The sequence below is a fragment of the Vidua macroura genome, chromosome 9 (assembly GCF_024509145.1).
Source record: "Vidua macroura isolate BioBank_ID:100142 chromosome 9, ASM2450914v1, whole genome shotgun sequence".
In the NCBI taxonomy this organism is placed as follows: Eukaryota; Metazoa; Chordata; class Aves; order Passeriformes; family Viduidae; genus Vidua; species Vidua macroura.
Window position 1 is genome coordinate 30,315,993 of NC_071579.1, and position 19,351 is coordinate 30,335,343.

At 45.2% G+C, this 19,351-nt stretch overlaps 1 protein-coding gene across 8 annotated transcripts in view; it reads left to right on the forward strand.

The window, feature by feature from the left end:
- NFIA (nuclear factor I A) overlaps positions 1–8,659 on the forward strand; it is a 250,101-nt gene extending 241,442 nt beyond the window's left edge. For all 8 annotated transcript variants that reach the window (XM_053985785.1, XM_053985776.1, XM_053985777.1 and 5 more), the window contains one exon: positions 1,373–8,659. In XM_053985785.1, coding sequence (XP_053841760.1) covers positions 1,373–1,390 — 18 coding nt within the window. In that variant the 3' untranslated portion in view covers positions 1,391–8,659. The remainder of the gene's footprint in view (positions 1–1,372) is intronic.
- The last annotated feature ends 10,692 nt before the right edge of the window (positions 8,660–19,351 follow it).

Below are 19,351 nucleotides of genomic sequence, written 5' to 3' on the forward strand. Positions count from 1 at the left end.
GCAATAGATGGAGCCGATATGGGACCGGTGTGTTTGTATTCAGAAGGGCGAGCGGAGGAAGAGTTAGTTAATGAGGTGTATTGGAAGCAGGACAACTTCTCCAATCCTGCTATTTATTTTATCAGTTCCTACCTCCATGGCAAGACCACATAATCTCCAAGTCCCACATGAAACTTGCCTCACAGTCTTCCGTAAATGTTCATAAGTCCTCCCGGAGCTGATTGTGCTATCAATCACGTCAGAGGCCGAAAAGCAGCGGAGGAAAAACTTGGTAAAACTTGTCATCGTTCCGTGCGCGCACACAGACGCACCTCATATATTACAGGAGCCCCAGCAAAAAACGGGGGGTATCAGCAACAGCTCTTTAATACCTGAGTCTTTCTTGTTGTATTACTTTACTCCAGGCTAAATAGTTGCTGCTTGTTGGTGTATTCCCACAGCAATATGTCATTGCCAAGGAGCATCCCCCCGCGCGCACGGTCCCAGGGCCTAACACTGCTCTCATTCATCGCGGGTTCAGGTTGGGCTGACCCTGCCGGGGCCGGGATGGGCTCTCCCCGGTGCGGTGGCACTGCCCCGGCTCCAGCAGAGCCCACTCCAGCTTCCCAACTGTGTTTATTTTCCTATGGAGGAGCGAAATTGCTTTCTGTGCTCCGGGCATCTGCGCCGTTGGGTTAAGGACGGTATTGTTGCGGGGCTGAATTCCCTGGGAATTCCCTCCCTTTGGGAAAAAGAAGAAAAAGAAAAAAAAAATATTTTCCCAAAGAAAAGCTATTAGTTGAGGCCCAGGTTTTGTTTTGAAACACAAGTATGGGCAGAGGTACGGGACATTTTCACTGATCCACTTTCCCCCAGATTTGCTTTATCCTGGCTTTTCTGTAGTGATCCACATTTCTCCTAAGAAAACAGCCCTGTTGTTGAATTTCTGTGCATCTGTTCCAGCGAGACAGTTGAAGCAGGGCAGTATAAAGCAACAGATGCTTATGCTGGCACATGCCTAAATACCCAAGAAAACCCCGACTGCAGGGTGATAAATGGCACAGAGAGGCGAATGTGTATCGCCTTTTCAGGGGATTAGACAAAAGTGAACTGGAGGGATCTTCAAGCCATCATCTATTAAAAAGATTGATAACTTGTAACGTGACATGACCCCCGCATTCATCTGTAGCTATGTCCAGCGACTGTCGGCGAGGAAAAAAAAATATATTGATTTGTACAGTATTTTTAATTAAGCTTTGTAATTAGGTCAATTCGTCACGGTCTCAATTAGCCCCCCTCTTGGCGGAGGAGGCTGGCGGCCGTGCCCGGAGCCCTTGGGGAAGCGGCGAGTGCGGGCGGCCGGGGCTGACGCTTCTCCTTTCTCTTTTTGCAGTCCTGGTACCTGGGATAAAAGTCTCCGCTTCCCACCACGCACCGGACAGACCACCAGACCCCTTCCCACCTCTGTAACACGGAAGCAGCAGCAACGCAGCGCAGCGACTTCACATCGGCGGAAGGGGAGGCGAGCAGACACCGACAGCAAACTCGTACATGGAAATGGCAAACGTTATGGTTGAATGGCAAAGGCCGTAACTTTCTCTCGAGATTTGATTTTAATTTTTCTTTTTTTTTTTTTTTTTTTAATTTTTTTTTTTTTTTTAGACAACTTTAGGACTGTTGTAATATCTCATATGGTGCTGGAAATGGTTGGGCTTCATAACTTTTGAAGTGTTTCATTGGTAGTGTAAGCGTTAGGTGACACTGAGTAGAACTAGCCTCTGCTGCTGCTTACCAACTCGCTGTTGTAACACACTTTCCATATGGAGCCTAACTGTTTTACAGTATCCTCATCGGATTTTCCCATACAGGTGTGAGACTTCTTGAGAAATCATGAAACACACTTAAACTATAACTTTTGTAGTAGCTGAATTCTGCAATATATAACTTACCGGACAGACATAGAGCATGTTTTTTTTTTTTTTTTTCTGTAACATATCGGGGAAAAAAAAAATGCAGGTTTCTTTTTTTTGTTGTTGTTGTTGGGGTTTTTTTCTTTTTTTTTTTTTTTTTTTACAGTCGGCACTTAGAGACGTAACATGAACCATAAGAGCATTGTCAACAATTTTTTTCCACTCGATTGCAGAGCGATTTAAAACATCAAACTACTACTATTCACTAAAAAAAAAAAAAAAGAAAAAAAAGAAAAAAGTTTGAAATGCTGCACTTACATTTTAAAAAAAACATTTTTCAACAATTTTCAACAATTACACAAAAATTCACGCAGAAATGGGGAAGTTGGTCTGTTTTGACAGAAACTGACAGGAATCAATCAAAACAATCGAATTTTGAATTGAGTAAAGTGCAATTTCATTGGATAGCTAAATATCTTTGTAAGATAGAGATTGTTGAAAATTCTATTTTTGTTTTCCAAGTCCTTCCACCCCAGGACTCTAAATTATTGGGGTAAAAAACAGCCTTGCAAGAAAAAGGGGAGCTATTTTTGCTTTTTATGTTTTTTATTGTTGAACTTGTATCCCTTTAAAACTGAAGGAAAATTAAAAAAAAAAACAAATCTAATGGTGCTTTTACCACAATATGTTAACTACATTAAATGCTAATTAATCATTTTCTGTTATCAAAGCACATAACTAAAATGAAATCATAATATCTGTTAATTTTATAAGCTAAAAGTCACTATAATGGATTATGCCAATTCTGACAAATTTTACGTGTTTCCGGCAATATAGGGTTTATCAGTTCTCAAACACCTTGGGAATAAGAGAGAACGGTCCAGAAAGTAAAACACCTTCGTGTCCCTGAACTGGTACATTTTCTGGACTGTGAAGAAATCATTACAGAAACGAATGATGCTGATCTTCTTACAACTTATGCCAGTTCAAAGCAAGGGCACTTGCTGAAGAAGAAAAAAAAGAAAAAAAACAGACAAATAAGTAGAAAATGAAAAAAAAAAAAAAAAAAAAAAAAAAAGTTTGGACCCCAAACGTCCTGTATCTTATGTACAAAAAAAAGGAAAAAAAAAGAAAAAAAAAAAGAGTGCAAGTGATTTTTTCTATCAGACAGCGGAGCACCCCTTTGCTTCACATGCAACTTTAAGAAGGTTTCCTATACTATACATATATATACGTTCTGGTTGGCGAGTCCAGCTAATCAGAGAAAGTCTCTGCATGTTCTAGTGTTAGTAACTAATTTTTATATAGTTAATGTAGGGTAAAGTAGAGTGCATTAAGACACAATATTGTAATCCCTATTCCAGGCACTTGCCTTTAAACTATGTTTGTTCGACCCTTCAGAAGGGTTTCTACTACTGTCCTATACAATCAAGTAACTGAAATTCTTGGGAAGACACTTTGCTCCTCATCTTTTCCCTGAAACGATGTTTTGTTTTGTTTTCTTAATTTGCACGAAACAAAAAAAAAAAAAAATTCCATATCAATGTGCCTTGCCCTGGATAGCGATTATTTGTGGAATTGTTGCACATGTTCCTATATTGAAAGGGGTTTTTCCCTAGTCAAGCATTTGGAGACACTTTTTGTAAATGTGACTTTTATGTCAGCCATTGTCAGTTCCAACATCTAGAATTAAATAGGATGTTAGTTGTTCCGCAGATAGGAGTAGTGTTTATTGTCCTGTATGGTCAGTGGCAGTGCTATTCTGAGATCTGTAGATGCTAGATTATCAGTATTTTTGGATGTTGCTGCATTTTACCTTTTATTTGGAGTCTTCCTTTTTTTGTTTTGTTTTCTCCCAGATATATGAAAATATGCAATACCTGCTTATATCATGTAGAAAAGCTTAGCAATTATTAATTTTTCTTTTAATTTTTTTTTATTTGACCAAAGTTGGTGCTGCACTTGACGCAGTGTGTTTTAGGTGTTTGTCTTTGTACTTTTGTGATTTTTGAATGCACATGCAGGAAGGGCTCTTCTTAGAGAAGCAGTCAAACTGTGAAGCACTAAGCTGAACCCTGCTTCAAGCAATTTTTGTTTTACAACTGTTCCTTTCACAAGCAAGCCTTAAAAAAAAAAAAAACAACTTCCTTTTTCTTCAGATCCCACACCCATTTTTATTAGCAGACTGCAATCAATCCACATTCAATAAAAGTATATAATGCCCATTTTTATATGCACGTTTTTAAACTTCCAAGTTCTGAAAATTGTTTACTGGTTATTCTCTATTTAAGGAAAAAATAAAATGTTTTGGATTTTCATATGTGTCTGATAAGTGGTTGAGTAGTCATTTTGCTCTATTGTATTGTGTGATTGTTAGTATATGGTATCACATCCTCTAGCCAGCATCCTTTGCCTTCCCTATAGCACTTAGCTGGGCATTACTTTATTAAGACATATGTGCACTAAAAAAAAAAAAATAGCAGCTTTCAGTGCTTCACAGTGAAGGGAAAAAAGCCTAGACAAACATTTTGTCAGAACCTTGCTATGAGACAAGGTATTACCAGTAAATTGGTTGTATATACAATAAAATTGCACCCTTTTTTAAACAAAACAAACTAAGCAATAGTTTGGGCAGTTAGTTGTTTTTAGTGAGCATGTTGTAGTCATGGCTGCAAAGAGAGAGAATTAAACTGCCCACTCAGAAGATATGTAATTTGTATGTTGTATAGTTTTATTGATTACACTGATTTATTCTACCCTATTTTATAATGCAGGACTTTTGTAATGTTGTTTAAATGAGGAAAAATTTCTGTCAAATTAGCTTAGTGGAATTTCTGATTGTTCGTTATAAAGGCAGCGTTCATAGAATTGCTTTTTTTTTTTTTTTCCTTTGGGAACTGGATTTAAGTTAAAAACTTTCCCGTTTCCTTTTTTTGTATGTATTTAAATACAGTTATTTTTCTTCTCTCAATGGTATAGCATATTCCTATGCTTGAGAAGTATAGGCTACTGAAGAACCATTGTAAATGGACATTACAGGTATGCTGTATTTTTGAAGGTATTTTTGTCATATTAAGTTTGATGACGCTAAAGTTAGGGAACTCTGAGCAGAATTGCGAGAAAAAAAAATGTTTTAAAGGCTTTAAAACATTAGGTAGGAGGTCAAGGGTGTTAACCAACAGGGGTTGTAAAGTATTACACACTAAATTCAGTTTGCGTTCACCTTCCTCTCACGCAGGAAACGCGGCAGTTCCGTTCTGTGCAGGTGTAGAGAACAAACAGTGTTTTAGTCCTCCTTTAGAGGAGCGGGGAGGCGAGCAGGGATGGGCAGGAGGGACGGGGCATCCATCCCTCCATCCACCCACCCACCAGCTGCCCACCCATCCATCCATCCCTGGATGGCCCCGGCGTGCGGGCGGCGGCGGAGCCCCGGCCCCGCGCCGGGCGCTCCTTTGGAGTCACCCAACAACATTTTTTCCTCCCCGCCTCCTTCTCTCCAGAACTGTCAGACGCACAAATTCTCTGACCTGTGCCCACCCCCGCCCACCCAAAATTAAAGCCCTAGGGATGGCTTAGCGCGAATTGACTTTTTCCCAAGTTAATTCCTTTCTTTTTTTTTTCCCCCTCTTTTTTCGGGCTTTTTAATTTTTTTTTTTTTTTTTTTTTTTTTTTTTTTGAGCGAGGGCACTTGCTTTTCTCATGCCGCACACCCCAGCAATGCCATTATTATTTATTCTTCTTCCTTTATAATAAAAAAAAAAAAAACTTTCGGGCTTCGAGTTTAGGCAGCCATGGTACACTTTGTCTCTGTTGCTTGTTCCCCCTCCCCTTAAGGTCGAAGGGGAAAAGAAACACCAAGTTTTCTCAACTCCACAGTATTCAGTCAGCCCACAGGAATATGCAAAATCCCTCTAACATTTTTTTTTTCTTTCTCTAGTTCTCTTTGTTCCGTATATTTGCAGCTTTGTAGTAACAGTGTTATAAAATATTTACTGTACAAAAATACAAAAAAACCCAGATACATAGCCTAAAACAGGTTTTTTTTCCTTGTGGTGAATTATTTTTTTTAAAGAATGTCAGTTAATATTGTACTTTGCATTGTGTCTCTGGAAATATCTTTTTTTTTCTTTTTTTTTTGTTGGTAGAAGGCCTCCATCGAACAAAATTAAAACCATAACCGGCATGACAATGTAAGGAGAGCTTCAATGGCACCTAAACAATAAATAAATAACAAATTCAACCTCATGAGGTCTGTCGGAGGCAGGTCTTGTGAAGTTAACACTGCCTGCTAGGCAGGATTTTCATTAAATCAAGCTTACAATGCCAATTTTGTCTTGAAGTCAATGCATGTATTACTGTTTGACAGTAAACCCAGCTATGCCATCATCAAGTCCAAGGCTGCGCAATAGTCTAATTAGTATCGAGTACATTTTCCTTTTATTTTTTCCAATAAAAAAGCAGTGGGATGAAAATTGCTTTGATATATAGCAGGTAACATTGAAGCTATTCCATAGCACTTAACTGTAGTGAATACTGTGTCACCAATTCTGAAATCAATTTAATGTTTAATGCAAATCCATTACATGGTGCTATTACAGGCTGGCAAAATGATTTACAAAAATGTGACAACTTGGGCTCAATTCACTCTGCTTTCCAACAATGTAAATGCATAGCAGTGTTTATCTGCATGAAAACTATGCACTAATCTATCTGAAAAAAAAAAAGAAAAGAATATATCAACTTTGGTATCTACTTTCCGTTTACTTCGATCCTTGCCTTTTCGGTCATTGTTATAATGCCAGCTTTAGGACAGAAAGAATTATAAGAAAACCAGCATAATACCTGATATATTAAAATGTAGTGCCTGTGAAATCTGTATTATATTGCTCTTCTGAAGTAAGATTTTTCTACACCGGTAGCCTTCGCTGTCTGTCAGAACCTTCTGATATAGGTGATGTAAAATAACCGTACAATATTAATGCATGCTATTCCATAATGCTTAGTAGCTGTATGAATATTACTCAAAGTTATGTTAGTCTTTTTTTCTGACTTGGTTCTTGTCAGATAGGTTTAAAGATATTTCACTGAGAACGCAAATTCTGTCTTTATTGATTTGGGGTGTTTTCAGTATTTTGGAGGTATACATTTACTTAAATTCAGTATTACTTGTGTTTTGGGTTTTTTTTCTTTTTTTTCCTTTTTTTTCCTTTTCTTTTTTTTTTTTTTTTTTTTTTTTTTTTTCCTAGAGGGCAGGACATGGTGTTTGAGACCAGAAATCCGTGCCTGGTAAGATTTACGTCTCGAAAAGCTACCCTAAGAATTCAGAGAGCTTGCTCTGAAGAACAGTTCAAATTGAAGGGACAGTCCTTTAAACCCACAAACGAGACCGAGCTCATGTTGCGAGAGATTTCTTAATGGGCAGCGGTGAACCAGGTACCCATGCTTGACCCTTCTTCACACCAGACTTCCTCATATAGAAAGAAAAAAACCCTTTTAAAAAAAAAAAAAAAAAAAAAAAAGAAAAAAAGAAAAAAAAAAACCTCATGTGGTTGTTTAGTTTCATGCACAGTTGCAATATTTTTCTTCAAACAAACTCTGTACAAAACTTTGGGCCCGATTCATAAAAGCTCCTTTGCTATTAACACGGGAGGCTGGTGGGCTCCTCTCCTCCAAATTGAGGGTGGGCTTCGCCCTGGCGAGCCCCGCTGGCCCTGCTCTCCCTCCCCTTCCCCTCTCCGCCTCCCCCAGCCCCGCGGAGACCAGGAACCGGTGGGAAGGGGCCGTGGAGGAGGCGAGGCAGCGCAGGACCATGCTCCGAGCCCCAGAGGTGCAGGTTGGCAGGAGGAAAAGGGGGAGGACGGCTCCGGCCGGTGCCGGGGGCTCGGGACACCGCGACTCGATCACAAAAGAGATCTTGTCCGCACCAGAACAAAACGCGCTCGATCGCTACCTCTGAGCTCTAGAGAAACCCTCCGTCGGGGCGAGCGCTCGCCCGCAATGTGAACTTTTGTACTTTGGATGCTTTTTTTTTTTTTTTTTTTTTTAGGGAAGACTATTTTCCACTTAGTTAATCTTCTATGCTCGAGCATGAACAAAAACAATTGTGTTGGGTGAAATCCCCCCCCCCCCTTTTATCTGCATCCACAAATTAATATGAGGGGAAAAACAAAAAGAAGATGAGTTTCTAGACGGAGCATGGTAGGGCGAGAGTGCCTGGCTCGGCAGTCGCCACCGACGCCGCTCGTCCTTGTTGCAACTGCTGCCTTGGGGACAGGGCCACAAAATTCTTGGGAAACACAATCAAGGAGAAATCTCCATTTTGGCTGGCTGTGCGGGTTCTCCCGAACTCTGCCCCAGCCCAGCCCAGTCCCTCAGCGGCGGGTTGAGATTTGAGGCGCTAAAATTTCCACCGGCCGTGTGAAAGATCTGCTGCAAATTCACTTGACACCCGTGTTAATACCATGTCGTGTTCATTTTTTTTTATGAGTCAGGCCCCTCGTGCCTCTAGTATACTTGTATTGACTCTCATAGTTACCATTTTAGTTTTACTGTGTTCTGTGAAAAAAAATTGTAATTGGTTGAGAATCACTGTGGGCATCCATTCTTATTCAACTAAGTCTCCGCAGGTTTTTTGAGCTGGTGTGGATTAGTTTAACTCTTGTATTCAACCATTAGTGCTACCACCTTCTCACATTACAATACAATTACTGGAAGCAAGTACTGCATTTCCTATGCAACAAAAAAGGAAAATAAAAAATTGCTAATGCTAACAGGCCGTGTTGTTATTTACTCCCAGCCGGGCACGGGGTGGGGTTGCGGCTGTAGGACCGTGGGCATCGCCGGCCGCCGTGGGCAACAACCTCTCCTGGCCCCAGCCCTGCAGCCTGGGCAGGCTCCCAGGCAGCAGCTTCATCCCAAATCATGGGGTTATTTGGTTAAATCGAGTCACTTTGGTCACACTGGCCACTCTTCCCCGTGTTTTTGGTGCCCCGTCGCACAAAATCGTTCCTCGCGCAATATCGGATTAACCCTCAGCAAATCTCTGCAGGTTAATCATTCAAATCAAAGAGACGAAGCACACCTAGGAAAGATCCAAGAGATTAATAAATGCTGCAAATGCTACAATGCATCTTTAAATGTAGCCAAACTATAAAAATATTGCCACATTTCCGAGGAGCCCCAGTACAGCCACGGCTGTTGGGATTGACCTTGGAGCTGCTGGCAAAGCTGCCTCACTCTGCAAGGCTCTGAGTGCAGAAATGGGCAAAAATTAAGCTTTTTTTACAAATGTTAAAGTTTCCTTCGAAGTTCTTCACTCTGCAACACCTTTTGCTTAAAAGATACATGCAGAATGTAGTATTTGCACAAAGGGTTTTTTTGCATTTAAGCCATTCTGGCTGTTTTCTATGTAAAAGCAGACACTGAGGCAGATGAAGGGTAGGGGCTGGTGCTGCTCTGCCACTGCTCTCAGGGACAGCAGACAGGGACCCCCGTGACCCCCGGCCCTTCCCCAGGCAGCACCAGCTGCAACACCAGCTCTTCCATTTTATTTGGGGGGAAATGAGTGTTTTCTAACAAATGTGTGCCTGACACACATAAACCGCTGGTATTTCCTTTCTCACACCTCCACAGAGTTTTGGTTTTGGCTACAAGGCCAGGGCGGGAGGGTCAGTCTGGGCACAGGTCTAATGTCACCGTCCCCAGGGGGGAACCCTGTCTGTGCCCCTCGCTGTGTGCCTCCCATGTGGGCAGTGCTGGCAGCAATGCATGGTGTGGCAGCTGAGGACAGGTTGGAGCCTGTTCAATTTGGCTTTTTTTTTTTCCTCGTAAAGGAGACCAGACAGTAAGGAAAAGCCAAATCTGTCCTCAAAGGAAACACAGTACCCCAGGCAGGGCTTGCCAACAGCGCTGGCCCATTTCACCCCCACAAGCTCTGGGAGGAGGGAGGAGGAGGTGGGGGTGAGGGTGCTGAGCCTGTGCTCGCTGTCCCAGTTGGGCAAAAAACAGCCCAAATGGTGGTGGTGGTGCCCCGTGGGCGTGGAAGGGAGCCCAGGTGTAGGCCAGCCTGTCCCAAGGGGCTGCCAGAGCTGGATACTTCCTCCCGGCACTGGCTGTGAGCACGGGGGATACCGGGATGGGAGGGAGGGACAGGAACCCAACCGTGTACATCACTGCATGAACAGACACAGAAAAATTAACACCTGCTTTAAAAAAGTGCCATTACAACACAAAGGGAGGTGTCACCCATCAGCTCCAACTGCTCCTCACCACTGCCCGTTCCCCATTCTTGTCCATCCCTCCCAAAAAACCATTCACTGTTATTTATTTATACCCTTCATTACTGAGGGTGTTGGCTGAGGCTGCCCTGGGTTTGGAGGAGGAAGCATGAGGGGTGCAAGGGGTGACCCTGTCCCACAAGGATGATGGCCGTGCTGGGAGTGGAGTGAGCACTGTCCAGGGCTCAGGCACCACCTTCTGCTTTCTCCCTCCTTTCCTTGCACATTTTCTTCCCCTCCAGCTTGCTGGCTTTCTCTTTCTTCCTGTGGGAGAAAAGGTCTCCATCAGCAGCTAAGGAAATAAATCCCATTTATTATTTATCGCTATCAAAACGTGTCAGCCTGGCTCGAGACGCAGGAGGAATACGCAATAGCCCCTCACAGAAATCAAAAAACTTTGAGTGGAAAAAGCCCAGGGTGGTGTTCAGGAAGGGAAATGCAGGTGCTTCACCCTGCTCAGAGGGAGATCTGGCTACTTAACCTCTTCCTTAAATGCAAACGTTCCTGTTGATGCAACTGGAGCAGCACTCACTGAGGCGCTGGGTCCGTCCGACATCTGCTGAAGACCAGCCAAGACTGGAAATATTTATTGGTTCAGTGCTTCAGCACCGCTGTATTAATTGCAGCTGATGTTTTGATGGGCAGTTAGCACACAGGTATTGATGAAAATGGCACCGCTTCATCTCAAAATTAACTGCTTGGCCATTCAGCAACAGGGGCTGATAAATTATGGCAATAAATTTGCCACGGAGATTTATGCCACTGTAATTCGGGCCCACAGGCACACTCTGGTGGGGACAGGGACCACGGTCAACACCCTTCATTCTTTATCCATACACAGCCCCATGGGGATTTTCCAATGCTTCCAGAAACCTGAGTGCAGGAGTTTTATAACCTCGCAGGTCAGTTTTGGTGCTCCTTTAACATCAGTGATGCTCAGGGGGCCAAGGTACCCTCCATGCCACGGGCAGCTGGAGGCATGGCCAAGTCTCCAGCAGCACAGGGGATGCTCTGAGCCACCTCCTCTTCCTCTGGATCAATGGAAACAGAGCCGAGCTTTCCCCACTGGTGTTATTTTTATGGAGGCCATTGGCGAGGAGTCATCCCACTATCCTAAAAAACCATGCAGTTATCCTAAGAGACTTTGAGAAATGGAGTCAGGCTGCTGGTGCTGCAAAAGGGAAAGGTGCCACTTGATTATTAATAGTAATATTATTAGTAGTATTGATATTATTATCATCATCATCATCATCCTCTCAGCAGGTGCTGCACTCAGCATGTGCTTATTTATTTATTTATTTATGTCCTATTCTACCCTCACAAAGCATTGCTGCCATTCAGGGCAGCCCCAAAGCCACTCGTTTTTCCAGGCTTTTTTAGATTTTTTACAGGATTTGCTCCAGGAGGGACACAGTGTGTGGGCAGGGGCTGCAGCCCACCCTGTGCCACCGAAATAATCATCTGTGGAGGATGAACGGCAGCTCCCTGCCTTGGGCGGCAAAGAAATTGGAAAATATCCCTATAAATGTGATTCATAGAACACAGCACCTGCCTGCACACTGCATTATCCAAACCCATTAGGGTGAGGGAGACGCAGCCAACTATTTTGGGATATGGGGCTTAATTCCCTCTCCCCATTGTTCCTTATTTCCCCACAGGAATTTCATATCCTGACACCTTTTTCCCCCTTCCAAAATTTTTCATGTTGTTACTGGGTGGAAGAGGCCCAACTTTTAGAGAAACTTCAGCTGGATGTTGCATTTATAAATAAATGTGACAAATTTAATAGGGTAGGATAGGTATTTGAATTATTGATTGTTAAATATTTAAGCTGCAAGTCCCCATCCATCAGCGTGTGTGAGAAGGCTTGGGGCAGATTTATGATGCTGGAGTTTTCCTGGTTAGCTGGCACTTGGCATTTCTATTAATTATAGCCCACACATTCGGGTTTTTTTCAGGATTTGTTAGAAGTATTTATAAAAGATGCCCCTATTATACCATTTAAATATTGTTTGTGCAACTGGAACGTGTTTTCTATTGTGGATTAATACCCTGTTTGATTTAGGGGAAAATTAAATTAGAAGGTGTAAGTCTCGGGAGATAAATGCTTTATTTGAGAAGAGTTTCTACCACTGGAAAGCACAAAGTTTTTCTTTTAGATATAAATATTTTGCTCCAGGTGTTTGACTGGGTTTGCAGGTGGGTGGAAAGGCTTTAAAGTGCCCTTGGCAACAGGGAGTAGGAGAGGAGGCACGTGGTGGGGAGGGGGCAGGATGGAATACATCTTATTTATTAATTTTAAGGGATTTAAGGCCTCCCCCTCTAACTATTTCCCTGGGAAGGATGCGAGCCCTGGGGCAGGAAGGGTCTGTGTGAGGGAGGAAACCGCCCAGGGCCGCCAGGTCAATAACGCGCCTCCGAAAAAAATCCCTCCCGAAGTCTGGAGCTGTGTGATGGATTGTAATTGCTCAAGAAGAGCCATTACAGCCCGTTAGGTCAATACTCTGCATTTCCAAAGTGCTTTAATTAATACATGTTTACATCAGGTACAGCAGGGACTTCTCTGGGCCATGGTACCAGGCCAAGAAAGGCTTCAAACTTTCATAATTTGGGCAGGGGGTGCATGAGTTTAGTCTCTTAGTGCTTTACTGCACCTTATCAAAACACATCTTGATGTCATGAGCAGCAAGAAAATCTTCATCCAGCAAGAGCAACACATCCCCTCTCACTGGGGGTCCCACAGGGCAAGAGAGGCCCCTGAGGCTTCACCAACTCGCCCACCACAACCCCCTCATCCTTCCACTCCTGGTTGCTCTTTTAGAGTCACGAAAAGTTGCCAGCATAAAGATAAATTACTGCTGCTCCAGGGGAGTGAGGGATGCTGCCAGTGGGGAAGGTACTCCAGATTATTTTGGAGAGGGTGAGCCACACCCTCCAAAGCATTTTTAAATCATAACTTCTGTTTTCAAGCCACAAGTCACCCGTCCTGCTCGTGGGACCTCAGGGCTCAGCCACCTCCCTCTGTTGCCCACCTTCCTCCTGGGTGCCGCTGTGATCTTGAACATGCAATTAAGTATATGAAGGATATTAATTAAATTAGAATATAATTAAATATAAGGAGGACGTGGACCTGCTGGAGCGAATCTAAAGGAGGCCACAGAGGTGCTCCGAGGGCTGGAGTTCATCTGCTGTGGAGCCAGGCTGGGAGAGCTGGGGGTGCTCACCTGGAGAGGAGAAGGATCCAGGAAGACCTCGGAGTCCCGTCCCTGACTAGAGGCGCCCCAGGAGAGCTGGAGAGGGACTGGGGACAAGGGATGGGGGGACAGGACATAGGGAATGGCTTCCCAGTGCCAGAGGGCAGGGATGGATGGGATATTGGGAAGGAATTCTGGGCTGTGAGTGTGCTGAAGCCCTGGCACAGGGTGCCCGGAGCAGCTGTGGCTGCCCTGGATCCCTGGAAGTGTCCAAAGCCAGGCTGGAGCAACCTGGGATAGTGGAAGGTGTTCCTGCCCATGGCAAGGGGTGGATGAGCTTTAAAATCCCTTCCAACCCAAGCCATTCTGGGATGCTGCGGCCGCACAGAGCTCGGTCCGGTGTTGGGGTCATCAGGACATCACTCATGGGACACTGATTTACCTGCTGGAGTAATTCCAGCAATTACCTGTGCCTTGGTGTGGGAATCAAAGGTGTTCCATCTCTCCTGAATGTGTAGGACTGGGAGCCTCCCAGCCTGGAGGGGCCAGTGACCAGCAGGTACCTCTAAAAACATAAACTCTACAAGCTTATTGATTTTTTTTTTCCTTTTTTTTTTTTTCCCCCTCCGTGCAACCACAAATTACAACCGGCACTGCTAAAAATCACTGGCCTATCCACAAATTTTAATTAAAACCTAAATAAATCATTTTGGGCGCTGCACTTGCACACAAACAATGCGGGAGATGGCACACTTACAGCGGCCTGTCAGCGGCCGCTGACTAATGAGTCGCTGTGAAAATACAACCCCAAGGGCCGGAATTGAAAGCAGATTCCTCGGCTAACGAAGGGCACATGCGGCCCAGCCGTGGCCATCGTGGCAGAAGGCACCAAAACCAGCTCTGGGGGCTGTGGGGGGAAAGAAAAATTTCGTTAAGGCTGCAGGCCGAGGTTTATTAAATAAAGCGCGGCGGGGAAACGCAATAGCGCAGCTGCAGCCTTTTCGCCCGGCGATGGAGTCATGTTTTCCCCTGTCCTTGCAGCAAACAATAACCATATGCTGGGTTTGTTACCAAATGTTTATTTTATTCCTTCATTAGTACACAACGAGGACTTGGAAAAAAGAGGTTTCGTTGCTGCAAGCGCTCGGGAAGAGCTTTTAACCAGGCCCCAGCTGTGCCACGTGGAGCTCGCGGTGCTGCCCAGCGCTGCTTGCAGCGGGTGCTGCTCAAGGCTGTGCTTTGCCATGTGTCACCCACCACGCGTCCCTGTTGGACCCCTGGACCCGGGGGTCCCGCCCCTGGGCGGAGGAGCCAGGATGGATCCATGAATCACATCATTTCTCCCACCCCAGGGCACGGTGCTGTGGGGAGGGCGGCCAAGTGAGACCCGAAAAAAACCTCTTCAACGCTTCTGTCTCTCAAACAAACTCTTCTCCCGTGTTCTAGAAGCTGTCTCTGTCTGATGTGACAGGGAACACCCGGGCCAGGGGTTATGGCTCAGCAGGAGAGAATTCCTGGCTGAGCACCGGAGCAGAGGCCTTGGCATGTGCTGGTGAAGCCACGAGCCAGCAGGGATGAGATCCTCACAAAACCTCACAAAGATCCCTTTTTGTGGCTGACAAAAAGCCTTGGAAATTAAAGCTAATTTTGTGATGGAGCTGTTCCCTTTCTAAGTGCAGTGGCCTTGGCCCAGCTCTCCTCAGGGCACTCGGACTCACTTGTGGCTACTCCTCCAAGGAGGAGCCCAAGGGACACCACTGGTGCCTTCAGGGATCCTCCCTTCATGGACCCCATCCTCCCTGCATGACCCAACCCCTTCATGCACAGATCACCACAGGAAGGTGTCCTCCCAAGGCCAGCATTCCTCTTCCAACCAGAAAATATCCACAAATATTGGCAAAACCCCATTTCCTCAGGGATCATCTCCACCAAACAGTTAAGGCAGAGCTAAGTTTCAAAGTTTGGGTCTTTCCCTGTGAAAGGACTCAGAGTCTCCAGCCAAGAGCTGCATCTCCCACACAGGCATGGAGCTTGGAGCCACAGTTCCTAAAAAACACCCAACAGGACAACTGTCCCTGCAGCAAATGCTGCATTTCCATGTAGCATCTCCCTGTGGCAAAGCATTTCCAGCAAAGGGCAAGGACTTGTCCTGCTCCCAAAATACCCAAAATTATGCTATTTCCACCAAGAATGATGCTGTTACCACCAAGAATGATGCTGTCTCTACCAAGAATGATGCTATTTCCACAGGAATGATGCTATTTCTACCAAGAACAATGCTATTTCCACTCAAGAAGGATGCTGTTTCCTTGGGGGAATGATAGTAACTCATCCCAAAGCCTCCCAAGCAAGGAAATTCCTGGAAATGGAAGCTGGGCCACCTCACTTGCCTTTGCTTTTGGGGTTTTTTTATCCCTCCCTTAAAGCTGCCTTGTGAAAAGAAAGAAAAATAATATGCTATGTGTATGTTGCTCCTGCAATTCAAAACCTGATCTTGACTGAGGAAAAACTACCAAAAAAAAGAAGGGTAAAAAAAAAATCGAACCTCTCCCAACTGCAGAACACGTTCATGGGAAGATGTGGAGCACATGAGGCTGTCCTGGGGAGAAAGTTTGCTAAAAATAACATATGCAGATTATGTACATAAAATGTCATGAAATATCAGCAGAGAAAGCCGTGTGGAGGTTCAGGCTGTTGCAATCACAGCTGAAATGGGCCAGATGAAGGACAGTGTCTGCAGCAGGACCAGAAGTGAGGCCAGCTCCTCTCTCCAGCCAGAGCTCAGGGACCACATCTGACAGAGCCAAACCAGAGTGGAATGGAGCTTATTTTTATGATTTCCTGGCTAGGGAGGGTCAGCTATAGCCCCTGGGCTGCTCTGAAGCCCTGTACCTGCAAAGGATCTGCTCCGAGATTCTCCTAAATCAGAGTAATTTTGCTTAAATATTTAACAATATTTAATATTAAGTGAAGAAGAGGCAGAGCCTGACCTGAGGTCAGGCTGGGCTCGCCACAGGGGCAACAGCAGCACATCCTGATAGCTCTTACATGAGGACAAATTGCAGAACAAAATCCATATTCCAAAATACATGGAAGTGTGTAGCCAGAGGGAGCACTCCCACCTTTCCCATAGCTGGGGGCTCCTGGAGAACTGCTGTGTTTCCGCTAACAGCAGTCATTATCTTACAAAAAGTGAAGAGAACAGAGGAGACAAATTAAATAAAAGATGAATATTTCATGAAAATTGACAGCTAAGAAGAGTTCATCCATTTGGCAATCAGTGGAAATGGCCCAACACCATTTCTACCAGCACAGAGGGATCCAGCAGGACAGCCAGAGGAAGGAATGCCACTGCCCCCACCGTCCTCTCCCAAAATGCAGGGATGATGGATTCATTGCTGCTGAGCTGTGCATCCCCCCTGACACCCCTGCAGCCCAGCCTTGCTGCCTGGGTACGTATTAAAATGAGTTATGTAGGTCACTGTGTGAAAACAAACAGTGCTGTGGATGCATGCAAATAACACAGCAGAACTCCCAGAAAATTTATATCGCAGCCAGAGGACTAAGGAGGGAGCGTGGAAAATGTCAGCCACGTTTTAATGCCACCCCGAAGGGCTCTGGGGGGTCTGGCAGCCCTCGTTAGTGCCTTGGGGAGCCCTGGGATCCTCCCCTCCACCAGCAGAATGAGTTACTGGGATGGTTCCTCTGGCACAGTAATTGGAAGGGATCTGCTTCACCCGGGTTGAGGGATGAGCTGGGTAAAAAAATCACCTTTTTTCTGTGATTTGCTGCAGAAGCAGAGGTGTGGGTCACAGTCACAGCCCAGGGGAACTTCCACAGCTGGAAATCACAGAATCGTGGAATGGTTTGGAATCATGGTTTGGGTTGGGAGGAGCCTTAAAGCTCATCCAGTGCCACCCCTGCCATGAGCAGGGACACCTTCCACTGTCTCAAAGTGCTCCAAGCTCTGTCCAACCTGGCCTTGGGCACTGACAGGGATCCAGGGGCAGCCACAGCTTCACTGGGCACCTGTGCCAGGGCCTGCCCACCCTCACAGGGAACAATTCCCAACATGATGTCCAATATTCCTGTAGAGGATGAGCATTTTCCCAGTGAGGTTTTGGATGTGGGGCAGGAATGCTGGCAAGGTCTTCCACTCCCTGTGGTTTGGAGAGGAGAGGAAAAGGCTGAAATTATCCCAGGATGCAGCACGGGGATGCTCCAGTGGCAGAGCCTGAAGTGGGATTTGCACCCAGTGCCTTTGGACATGCTTGGGTGGGGCAGGCAGAGGAATGACAGGAGTGCCAAATCCTGGAGCCTGATGCTATTTGGGAGGCTGCAGCAACCAGGAATTCCTGTGGGAAAGGACATTTCTCATCATTTCAGCTGTAGAAGCAAGGCTTGAAAATGCACCCTCTGGAGCCAGGAGACAAGGAAAATCAGATAAAATGTACTTCTGTACGGGATTTTGAGGCGAGACTCATGACTTTTTAATGGACTGGACTGATTTCACTCCCGTTGTGTCCCTGCTGGCTGGTGCAGATCCAGCTTCTTGCTGTCCAGCCAAGCCAAGGATCCTTCCCTGCTGCCACAGGGTGCTCTCCCAGCCAGACTCCCACATTTCAGCCACAGGGAAGGGTACAGGGTTCATCTGGACAGGCAAAACCCTACGTAGTTCAGCCAAGAATACATTTGAACTCCTGAGGTCAGCAGTTCAACGCCGTGCTGTTACACCCATCTCGGATATTCCATTCCCTTCCTGAGTCCTCATCAGGAGACAGGCCAGGCACTGATTGATTTGGGGGATCTCTCCTCGGGTCAAAAAGGACTTTACAGTGCAGACTTTACTGCACTGGAAGAGGGCTGAAGAACACGAGCAGCCTGGAGCATCATCCAGCTCCAAAACCAATGCAGGAGCGACAGTGGTGAGGATGTGAGCTTATGGGAGCAGCAGTCTAAGTCACCCCCGTGCCCCCTCCTTCAAAAACACCCTCAAAAACACTTGGTTTGGGAAAACAGAGGTTTTGGGTGCTGGGGGCACTCAGACTTTACCTTCTTACGTGCACAAAATGATGAGTATCTCCCATCCACTGCACGCACCCAGCTTTGCTGGCTGCTGTGGCACAACAGCTTTTAAGGAGAGTCTCGTCTTTGTTCACCTAGGAGAAAATAATTGGTCAAATTTAATTCAAGGAGGGATCAATTAGAACAGGTTGTGATAGACAGTTAGGTCACCAGCAGCTCCTATAAATCGCGGGTAGAATTTCCTCCTTCACCATCTACCAGTTTGATGTAGGAAATGGCTCATTTGCAAGCTAAAGGTTTAATTAGGAGAAAAAAGAAGGTCAGCAGAGATCAGATGTGAATTGCAAAGTGCTAAAGAAGTTTACTGCAGCAACGTATTTATTGAGAGCCGTGCTATAGATCTGCTCCCTCTCTGTCCAGAATGCTAATAGCACCCCTTTGAATTCTTCCTATCCTCAGAAAATTCATCGATAATATCTGGGATGTTTTAAAGCTGTTTGCCACATGGGGTTTTTTAATGATAATCAAGGCTGCCTTACCCATCTAGTTAATTGTGGATCCTTCTTTCCAGGTCAGGTTTCTAGAATGTGACACCCTTTGGGTTGCTGTTTCCTCTCCCTTCCATGGCAATGTGAGCCTGGCAGAGGGTATTTATTGCTCCCCATCACCAAGGACATAGTGACAATGTAAAATGGGCCAGAAATATCAATATGATGAAAATTCATGGCGTTTCTTCCTCACCTCACTGTACCCTGTGTGGTTTTTATGGATGTGTAAACTGCAGGAATAAAAGAGCTCTGCACAAGCTCTCTTAAAAGCAATGGCAGTGACAGCAACGTGATTACACGAGGTTTTGGCTCAGCGGCAACAGCGCTGAGCTGGCCCAAGGCAGCAGAGCCTAAAGTTAAGCCATGCCATTGGTCTCAGCTCCTGGTCCAGCAGAGAGGGGTCCAGGGAGGTTCTGCAT